The sequence below is a fragment of the Parambassis ranga genome, chromosome 5, assembly GCF_900634625.1.
Source record: "Parambassis ranga chromosome 5, fParRan2.1, whole genome shotgun sequence".
Classification (NCBI taxonomy): Eukaryota; Metazoa; Chordata; class Actinopteri; family Ambassidae; genus Parambassis; species Parambassis ranga.
This window is the reverse complement of record NC_041026.1, coordinates 9337251-9348706: the sequence shown is the minus strand read 5'-3', so window position 1 is coordinate 9348706 and position 11456 is coordinate 9337251. Positions and strand designations below refer to the sequence as shown.

At 39.8% G+C, this 11456-nt stretch overlaps 1 protein-coding gene across 1 annotated transcript; it reads right to left on the bottom strand.

Moving 5' to 3' along the window:
- Window positions 1–1339: 1339 nt before the first annotated feature.
- Window positions 1340–10467, bottom strand: LOC114436341 (tubby-related protein 1-like). Its single transcript, XM_028406550.1, has 14 exons — window positions 10453–10467; window positions 8364–8490; window positions 8131–8259; window positions 7901–8026; window positions 5807–5926; window positions 5610–5704; window positions 5522–5561; window positions 5366–5448; window positions 5128–5292; window positions 4441–4553; window positions 4253–4361; window positions 4071–4169; window positions 2742–2913; window positions 1340–1473 (listed from the first exon to the last, which is right to left on the bottom strand). Exons 1-14 carry the CDS (start codon window positions 10465–10467, stop codon window positions 1340–1342), a joined length of 1527 nt encoding a protein of 508 aa, XP_028262351.1.
- Between the last annotated feature and the right edge of the window lie 989 nt (window positions 10468–11456).

The following is an 11456-nucleotide window of genomic DNA, read 5'->3' as shown; positions in this document are numbered from 1 at the left end:
TCCAGCAACAGCTCCTTCTGTTGGTCAACATCATGGTTGCAACATTTTAACCACAAGCCTAAAAATACTGTATGTAAATAAGGTGTAAAAATAGTGAGGGGAAAAATGGGAGAAATAGTGTCATAGGAATGACAACAGTAGCCTTGGCAGTTGTTTAACTGGAACTTGTGCAACACAGAGACAGTGGAGGGAAGAAGAAGAACTCGCCTTACAGCGTCTGTCCAGAAGAGCCGCCAGCTTCAGGCTTCATTTAACCTGCGAGTTTGGACAACTGCCTGAGCAGGTTCAGGCAGAATACACACCTCTCAGTTACTCTCAAGACCTGCTTCAAACAGGTTTTTCATCTTAAGTGAAGCTCCTCTGCACAGAAAACAGCAGGGGTGTCTGAAACCTTGCAACAGGAATCTGTCTGATTATCTGCCAGCTGCCCGCTCGCAGCACATAATACACTCGTGAAGCATATTTTATGTCTTTTCCATAAAACTCGTCTTCTGCTATAGGACTCTTAGGAAGCACTAACTCTCTGCTGAACCTACCAGACTTTATTATACAACTATTGTTGTATATTCTGGACTCCTACTGCAAGAAAAGCATGAAAGAAACATATTGTACAACAAGTTTAATCCACATGCATTGTTACAATAAGCCTAGAAATGCAACAAAGGCAGTGTTAAGGAAAAAAAAATACATTTACAAAAACATGGAAATAAAAAAAAAACTAGCAGGAGCTCACATCAGACACACATATCTAACACAGGCAAAGAAACATGTTACCAGAGAATACCAGAAACTACAGACTCCTCCTTTAAACGTCTAATACTTCAATAATAACTGTCTAGTCCATTCTGTATATCAGCCTCTCGTCTCAGCCAGTGTGTCAGTTTTTGTGTGTGTCACATTAGACCTATTGTCTCTATAAAGCAATACAACAAAGCCGAAACATCACAGAATACAACATCTTTAAATGACGTCAATAAACATCATCACTGAGTAGTCCCATCATCTCTTTTTAAAAGTCACATCTCTCCTCTCCACAGCGTCCTTTCTGAACTTCAGATCTGTCCCCTGAAATCCAGCAAACAGGACTGTTCTGCACCATATCAGATGATAATACCAGAGCAGTGTGTTTGTTACACTTGGAGGGACACACACACCCATGAAGGTGGTGATGCAGCAGCAGCAGCAGCAGCAGCAGCAGGTGATGTTGCATTCAGGGAACCATTCTTTGTTAACAACACCTATCAGAGGAAGTGCAGGCGAGTCTGATGATGAGAGCGCGGGCTTGTTGCATGCTGGTTTTTTTCCACTGTGAGCAAACACCGTCATGAGGATCTTCGTGTTATTCACAAGCGATTTTGCCATCGAAACTGGAGAGAGCAATAGCGAAGGCCTGCACGGCACACAGAGGGTAGCTGTAGTCCAGCGTGAAAATGTCGTCGGCTATTCGTCCAAACTGCATCACAATGTAGTCCACTGGAAAACCAAACAATTGTTATATTTTTATTTTTAAGTCAAAGTCATTTCAAGGTTCTTCCTACATATACCCAGCGTTATACACACTATTTGAGTATGTCATGTACCGGTAGTTCTGCTTTTGTGTTATTGTGTTTTTCATAATAAATATTTTGTTAACTTAAGCAACTAAAATAATTTGGTACATCTAAAACATCATACTTCAGATCAAAAGTTAATAAAGTAATACTAGAATATCTTCTCACAGTGAGGTCTCACCAACAGTTTCTGACTGATGTTTGTGTTTGTAGGACATCGACCTGATTGTTCACAGTCCACTCAGTTTGTATCTACTCCCTGTCTGCTCACTGTCCTTGAGTACGTCTCTCATGTTGTCTCTACTCATTCTGTGGCTCTGCTGTTATTTCCTGCAGTGTACAGTCTTTAACCCTGATCACAGACGGCATATAAAGGTGGATCGTCATCGGTGGACATCAGTTGTTGCTATCTTGGCAATGCCTGGCTTTGCAAACTCTGGGTAAAGAGGTCAAGCATGATGATGTATTTATACTGTCCATGAGCAGACAATGAGCAGAGAGACAACTGCAGACACCACAGACAGGTGAGTGCTCTTATGTCCATCATACAGCAGACATGTTTTCTTTGTCCGCTGTAAAAATGGACATTTTAACATGGAAGTCTGTGAGAGTCACTTTAAAGGTCGGGTAGGAGATTTCATTCTGATGCACATTTTGTTAAATTAGTGTGACTTCTCTTTACAATCTGATAGCAACTGATTAGTTTGTCAGTTTCGCATTAAAACGAAGAATATTAACCATCTGTGGAAGCTATAAAACGCTAAAAACATCAGCCAATCCTCCGGGTGGACCCTGTGCAGAGTATTGGCTGGTTGTCACTCTCTTCCTGCTCTGCGCGCACCAGAGAGGTACGTGCATGATGGCCGAAGTCACAGACCGCAGCTCGTCTTCTCATCAACTCTGTCAGTTGGCCCTAACTGTAGCCATCTAGGGTGCCATCAAGTAATTGGCCCGCAAAATATATATATATTTATTTTATATATTTATATATATTTATACACAAATCAATAATGACGACAGAACCTATGCAACTAATTGATCTTGATACTCTGGTAGGCGACTCTTTTAAGAGAATGTGTTGCTCTCGGGCTCTTGTTAGTGCAAAAAATAAAACAATATGGCTGCTTTGTGTTTCTTTGTCTAACACACATAGCTGTGAACACACAGGACAGATGGACAAACAGTACTCACAGTCTTTGCTATGGACTATCTGGAAGTTCTTGATGGAGGCCTGGGTGACCCTGCCGTTGAAGTTCAGCACATGAGACTGAGTCTCCTCGTTCCACACAGGCGTCTTATTGTGGAGCTCGATCAGATTTTCCATCCTTCTATTCTGGTACCTTATCAACAAGCCGTCACATTCCTGCAAAGAATTAACAAAACATAAGTCAGTCAGAGCAGAATAATATGATTTTACACACTGCCGTTGTGTTGCTCTAATATTACACTAAGTATCCATCCAGCCGACTGAAGCTGCAGGCTAACAAAAACAGTCACCCTTTATGTATCAACACAACAGATTCATATTTCTTCTGCTTTTGTTTTTTTATAACTGGCACTTAGAGGGTTAAATTCCTCAAAATTATTTAATGTTTGGTAGTTTTAAGCAGGGCTGAAGTTGTTTAACATATTTATACAGAATAAAGCAGAAGTAAATATTAATCTGTTAAGTTTTTATAGCAGTTTCTTGGAAGTGGACGTTTTTGTCCTGAATGACACAAAAGGGTAGTAAATTGTAAAACTGCTGCTACACAAAAACTAATAATGCATCAAACTCAATATTTTGGCTAATCTTTGACATATCCATGACAGATATAAAAAATAATGGAAAATAAGTAATTTTTTGTGTTTTCTTCATAAAAAATTACTGTGACATCGAGTAATCAAACTGGCATTTAAAGGGTTAAATTCCTCAAAATGATTTCATGTTTATGTAGTTTTGAGCAGGGCTGAAGTTGTTTAACATATTTATGCAGAAAAAAGCAAGAAAAAATATTAATCTGTTCATTTTTTATAGCAGTTTTTTGGAAGTGGACGTTTTTGTCCATGAATGACACAAAAGGGTAGTAATTTAAAGTGACGCCTGAGGGTTAAGTCAAAGTAGTAAATACAAACCCTCTAGGAAACAGAACAGAATTCCTGCCCTAAAATGTAGAAAAACTATTGTGGCATGGGCAAGATTAGGTGTTAATAAGTTACTACTCTGGCACATACTGCAGGTGTGATATGAGAGTCGTGTTCTCAGATATTTGTATGAGGGCCATGTGGATTTGCAGGTCTGCTTTGGATTGAAAGTCTGTTTTTATCCAGCTGAACGCAAGACATTTTCACCCAGACTCTGACTGGATATTCACTGCAGACACAAGGTGGCTTTGCTTTGTTTTTTCTGCATACAGCATCTTTTTTCTGTCATGTCTTGACTTCCACGGTTCAATCTGACAGACATTTCTTAGAGATATTCCAGACAGTGGACATTGTAACATACACATGGTTCCCTGTTTCTATTTAGGATGTATTTACGTTTCTTGGCCGGATCGACAGCCGCTCGTTGTTCTTGTCCATCCCTGGGATGATGACTGTCATTCTTCTGGGTCCTTTCATTCCTAACACATTTGTTTCCTAAAGCCAGAAATGAGAACAATCATGGAATACACCACTGTTTTTAAGGCGAATGTCAAAACATTCGTGATGAACAGACTTACATAGATGATGCCTGCTAACTCCTGCCGTGCATTAGACATGTCTGGAAGAGCTCTTTCTGGATTCAGAGCGTTGTCAAATACAGTGAACTTAGTCCCCATTAAATTAGACCTAGGAAACAAACAGTATAACAAATTCAAGCTGTTGATATCACAACTTCTGTGTGCTGCTGTCAGAAGGTGCAGTATACCTCAGCTTCCCAATAAAATTCTCTCCTCCTCTTGATAAATTTGTGGCATCAACAGAGACGAGGTAATTCGAAGTTGTGCTTTTCTTTCTTTTCCTTCCAGCCAGCAGGAAAGTCTAAAGAACAAGGACAAAAGCACAATGTCTGAACTTCTGATCGGACTGCTGTGTGTTTTCGTTAAAGCTAGGGTAGGAGATTTCATTCTGATGCACTTTTTGTTAAATTAGTGTAACTTCTCTTTACAATCCGATAGCAACCGATTAGTTCGGCGAAGAATATGAATCATCTGTGGAAGCTATAAAACACTAAAAACATCAGCCAATCCTCCGGGTGGACCCTGCGTGGAGTATTGGCTGGTTGTCACTCTCTTCCTGCTCTGCGCGCACCAGAGAGGTACGTGCATGATGGCCGAAGTCACAGACTTCATCTTCAGGTAATGTGCGTCCATGTGATTGGAGGCGTGGCTTCGGGGTGAGCTCCGAGAGAAAGGGGCGTGTGTTTACTTTCTTTTGACAACTTTTAATTGTTGTTCTAATGTTCTTGATGTGTGCTGCTGACCACTTGGCCAGGTCACCCTTGTAAATGAGATCTTGTTAAATAAAGTTTAAATAAAAATAAAAAACTTTCGAAATCTGGCTGACTCATCTCCTACCCTACCTCTAAGGGCTCAGCAGCTGTAACATGCCTGACCTTTTTCTCATTGTCTAGGTGAAGGTAATACAGCGGGTACAGGCTCTTGTCCATCCCTCTCTGGTCCCGAGTCACTCTGCATTTGACGGTCACCCCCTGTGAAGCCGGCTCCAACACAAACTTCTCCAAGTCGTCAAACTCAATCTCGGGTGAGGGAGATCTCTCCTGATGAAGAACAATAAGTACATATTACTACATGGTTCTTCTTAAAGTCTTATAAGGATACATGCTGAGATACCTTTTTCTTCTTCCCTTTGCCTTTCTTTTTCTTAGACTTTTCTTCTTTTTCTGACTCTGAATCATCGCTCTCTTCTGCCTTGGCTGAAACAGAGGACACGTTTGTTATGTGTTGTCAGTGTGACTCAAACTGAGAAAAGTTAAGTGGTAAACCTGCCTTTTTTCTTTGTCTTCTTATCTTTATCTTTATCTTTGTCCTTGTCCTTGTCCTTGTCTTTGTCTTTGCTTTTGTCTTTGTCTCCTGCTGCTTGAAACATGGATGATGAGGCAGCTGAGGACTTCTTCTTGGATTTGGAGGACTTTGTCTCCTCTTCACTGTCGTCACTGTCTGATTTCGCAGCTGCTGCAAAGGGTTGTCATTTTATTCCATTCATTCATGACAAGTTTAACTACTACTGCAACTGTTGTGCATACTGTAATGTTTACATGTAAATGTAATCACCTTTCTTTTTGCTCTTGGAGTCTTTGTCTCCATTTATCTGGAACATTGAGCCTGGTTCTTTCTTCTTGTCTTTCTCCTTCGACTTGGATTTTTTCTCTTTTCCGTCAGAATCTTTGTCCTCTGACAAAATGAAAAAAAAAAAGATTTTCTAAAACCTTATCAGCCCTTGAATGTGATAAAGTTGTGTGGGTGCACCCTGAGGAATGTAACATATTTTTCCAAAGTCAAATAATGCAAACCTCATTCCTTTATATAGTAAACAGAGGGCTTGGAGAGCAGTGAATAAACAAACCAGCACAGACTGTAATCAATTAGTCAGCAAGGATGTGAGAGCAGGACAGACATGGGACAGCAGATCTGAGCATGTAGTCTCAAATTGTGTGGGCCCAGTTTGAAATCTGCTCTTGTGGTGTCCTCCAGCTGTTCTGCCACATTCTGACAGCCATCTATTTGTTTTATTTTTTAGATGAGACTGATTGCTGGGAAGTAGTCTGACATTACATGCATGTATCTCTGCTCAAAGTATGCAAAGGATCCACGCTGCCAACACTCAGAGAGCATGACTAGAGGAGACTAGACATCAAGGAGAAGGATGCCAAAACCTCAATTACACTTACAACGCTATCTCTTAAAACGTGTTCCAGAGTGATGCGTCTGTCACAACATGCTCTCACATCTGAACATGCTGACTAATGACGCCTCAAAACAATTTGGCCTCCCGTATATATTTGTATATATATATATAACTACTGCACTGATGCCAGAGTGGTCAGCTGCTCCCAGATAATGATATTATTTTCTTCTCCAAACCTCTTTCTGTTCAAAGACACAGTGAAACTAAAGGTTTAAAACAGTATGTGTGGATGAATGAATGAGGAGGGGAACAAAGTTTTAAATGAAACTACGTTTATAAAAGAAACTACGTTTATAAAAAAAAAAAAAAAAACGTTCAGAGCTTACAGACATCTAGGGTAGGAGATTTCATTCTTATGCACTTTTTGTTTGTTTTTGTTCCGATAAAAACCGTTCAGTTCGGCAGTTTTGCATTAAAATGAAGAATATGAATCATCTGTGGAAGCTATAAAACGCTAAAAACATCAGCCAATCCTCCGGGGGGACCCTGCACGGAGTATTGGCTGGTTGTCACTCTCTTCCTGCTCTGCGTGCACCAGAGAGGTACGTGCATGATGGCCGAAGTCACAGACCGCAGCTCGTCTTCAGGTAATGCGCGTCCATGTGATTGGGAGGTGTGGCTTCGGGGTGAGCTCCGAGAGAAAGGGGCGTGTGTTTACTTTTAAATCTGGCTGACTCCCACTGAGTTTTCAAAATCTCCTACCCTACCTTTACCTTTACCTTGATTATAAGATTTACTGCTTATTCACAGATCTTGTAGCCATTAGTAGGAACATATCAGTTATATAGTTGCTTTAACAAATGACTAAAAGTTCTAAACCCTGGTGGTGGTTAAAAACTGTTTATGTGTTAAATTCCCACTAGTTCTTCTTTGAACAACAATGCATATGCAGTAAAATATAAAGCAATAACCTTCAGCTTCGCCATACAGTGAAATCTTTTTGTTCAATTTACTACAGCACCTACACTGAACATCTCTGGTATTATTTAAATATTACACAACAAATAAGGCTCTCTGCTGCAGTGATGAAACCATATTCTCACAGCTCACAGCTGTTATGCCACAGATATAAAGTGGGGCAGAGAGCCACAAACACAAGTTAGCACAGGTTTTATTGAAATGACTGATGGCTGATCTGAGATGGAGGATAAGCTCTGAGGCAACATTTCTGGAGATGAGCCAACCAAGATAATAGAAATGAGCAGCAACACTCTGGATTCTGTCCTACAACACTGAAGTGAGACGTTGGTCTTAATGAAGCTGCACCACTGCACTGAATCAAAAAGAGCTTTGATGGCATGTCTCCACTACTTACAGGACGATTACTCACTTAAACGCTGTGTTGCTGCCTCTGCTGTTAAACCAGTGTTTCCATTCACTCATTCACTATTAATAAAACCATCTAATCCTCTAAAGCACAACCCGGTGGTATAGCTGTTGTAGATGTTTTGTTATCATACCTTTAGATTTAGATTTCTTCTCTTTGGAAGAACTTGCAGGTGGAGAGCTGTCCTTTGTTGTTTTCTTCTTTGTTTTCTTTTTGGGGGTGTCCTCCTCGTCGTCGTCATCATCATCTGTGTCTGATCCTGAAGGGGTTAACAATATATATATTAAAGTATAAATCAGACTGAGGTTTGTTTAGGATTTAACACAGCTCAGCTGTAACATCACTGTAATAGTTGTAAATGACCTTTCTTTTTCTTTGGAGCACTTTTGGCTTTCTTTTTTGGCTCTTTCTCCTTTTCTTTCTCTTTCTCTTTTTCTTTTCCTGCTTCTTCTTTTTCTTTTTCAGGTTTCTTTTTTTTTACTTTCTTCCCATCTGTAAACACATAAAAACACAACTGTAACCATTGTGTGCATAGATCACAGTAGATCACATTAAAAACACTACAATTTGCTAATCTGCTTCTTTAAATGTCTCACTTTGGACAGCAGAACTGTCCTCCTCCTCGGGTGCATCTTCACTCTTCTTGCTCTTTGTTTTCTTGGGTTTGGCTTCAGTTCCATTCAGTTTTGCGTCGCTGGCCTCCTCCTTCTTCTTCTTTGGCTTCTGTGGATTTTCTAGTAGAATACAAAATAAATGAGAAGTGAGACTCGTGGAGGAAGAAGAGGAGAGAACAGAAACAACAACTGGGCAACACAAGAAAAAAACACCGACAGACAGGTAAAAGTCATAAAGATTTAGGAAGGAAGAAAACATGGTTCATCAATGGTTAATCAATAACTCACCATTACAAGGTCGGATGGAAAGAGGAACAAGAGAGAGAGAAAGAGAACAGTTTAAATCAAATTATATCACACTTCTATTATCATTATTACATTGTTAGCCTCAGGTTTAGTAACAGGAAGTGTCGTTGCACAGACAAGTGTTTTCTAGCAGCAGATTAATCCATTACTATTTCTGATAACAGTTTTGTAACACACACACCTACAAAAACAGGTTTAGTAACCAGTTCAGGCCTCCTCCTGTGTACCAGGAATCCTAAAATAAAAGCCTCACAATCCCAAACACTACATAAATTCAGCTAATACTTGTGTGATCATATGTTAGGATTGTGTGTTATTTGTTATTAATGTATTGCACAATACAGCAACACCTGCTGAGAGGCCTGAAGGCAACATGACATCTAAATATCACATTTTCCATTGACTGCCCTAATAATATATTCAAATATAAAATGTATATTGTCTTTTGTACATAGTGCTCTGTCCATAATCCTGTTTTATCTTTATGACATATGACATACAGTAAACCTCTGTCAGGGGGAGTCTAGACAGAAGCTTAGGGGGTCTCTGACATGATGACCCTCCCTGACAATATCCATGTGTGTTTAAATAGGGGAGACATTCCTAAACTATTTTGAATAATAACACAGCAAAGTTTTCTTTTTATCTTTATAAAGATTAAAAAACAGAATCAAACATTTGCTAAGTGTGTATCTGAGGTCTAAACCTTCGCATGAAGAGACAGGAACAACATGTCACCAGAGAATGAGGTCAGTGTGATCACAGCCAGCGGAGACAGTAAAGGTAATCCTATTAGAGGTTAGATCCTGCCTGCTTGTGTCCACAGAAGTAACAGCCAACTCAAAAGAATGGAAGCACATAGAGTCATCTTGTGATGACTTGCTGTCTTGTTACTTCACCCAAACTGACCTCTTGCCTATTAAACTCCTTTTATCATTAAAAATGTCTTCTCACTGTAGACAGCAGGAGAGGATGTTTCTCTTGGTGCAACCATGCAATGCTTCAAACCGTTACTTCTTATCCATGTGCATCACGTGTCCATTTAGGAGGCATGTATTTAAAATAATACATAAATACTGTGCATCTTATGAAACACAATATGCTAGAAGGCATAGACGAGCCTTTAAAGTAAATAGAGTAGGCCTGTAAGAAGGAAATGGCACATGCTGCATTTGGTTTGGACGTCACCACAGTAGCACTGTAAGTAGTTTGGGCGGCTGGATTAATGAATGCCTTCAATCCCTTATGCATGTTTGTGTACATGTATTGCTCAGCTCCATAACTCTGGACATTGTTTCTCAATATGAAGGTTAATGACAGATATCATGGCCTCCCATTCTGTAGCTACATTTTGATGTCAAAATATTGTTCCTGATGGATAATCGGTGCCACTCCAGTGTCATGCGTGTGTCTGTATACAGAGCAGTTACCTCACATATAGGTCAGATATTATTGTCTATGTAGCTTTGCTTCAAAGTGTCCTAATGCGAATGCTTGAATTATTGAAGAATTTCAAATCAAATAGAAATTGTTGACCAAAATCTTCCTCACAAATACATTACACACCAACTTTACAACTCAGAACTGTGCTCAGCTAGCCGATGAATTAAACAACAAAAACATTTTTGTATGATCCCACGAGCCAAACTCCTCACGTATCAGTACATCTGATCACTAAATAACTAAACCAACACTAATAAAATGTCCTACTATAAAATCTGTATCTTTAAAATAATCAACATAAAACCACAAAGCTGTTCTTTACCTTCTCTGCAGACATGTCGTGGCCTCTGAGTTCAGCTCTACCACAGGTTTTTTTTTTAAAAAAAAAGGCTTCTCGGGGAAGATAATGAAAGAGTGAGAAAGCCCTGCACTCAGTGCATCTCCATCAGCAGAAAGTTGTTAATAGGATTTATGTGTAAAGCCATCTGCTCTGCAGAAACACGTCAAGGGAGAAACCAAGGGAGGCTTGGGGAGGAGGGAGAACACTTGTTTGTCATGCGTGTCCACCATTCAGAAAAACATACATACTGGCAATTATTGCCCTTACAGCTCTAGTGTCACACTGTTTGTGCCTGTCGGCCAGCATCACCTTTGCCTACTTACCTTAGACTGCAGCTGTGGGATGGAGTCTGAAGAAGAATCATCACCCTCCTGTGTCCTGGGTTAAAAATAATTAACAAACAATTAGCATCATGTGATCGACTTAACAAAGCCTTGCTTTTCATCTTAAAGTTTGTTGTTTTACCATATGAAGCTTGGTTTTTAATGTATATTCTGCAACAGGACTGTTTGTGTTTAAAGATCTTGCTACATAAAAAAAACAATACAGCATAGTGACAACCCAAACATGATGGCTAGAAGAAAACATCCCAAAAGAAGCTTCAGCTGGTGAATCTGGGGTATTTTTTGCTTGAAATAGTGATTTACATACTTAAGCCCTTTTAACCTTGCCATAGTGAGCTCTGCGGTGCCATTCTTACATTAACAGGTTACACAGGGTATGGGTGTTGTACCTAAGTAGAGCTGCCTGACAGCAACACATAAGGCTTCCCCCTGCTACTTATTGCTTAATCACCACTTGGCAAATACCGGCGGAAAGTGGGCGTGTTAAAGTAGTAATAACCATTCTGAAAACCACAAACTGAGGAGGACTGATGGAAGGCATAAGGAGGTTATCTGATACATTTAGAAAAATGTTTCAATGAAAAATACATTTGTATTGTTATGTAACAGCCCTGACATACTGTACCTGTCATTAGTCCAGGC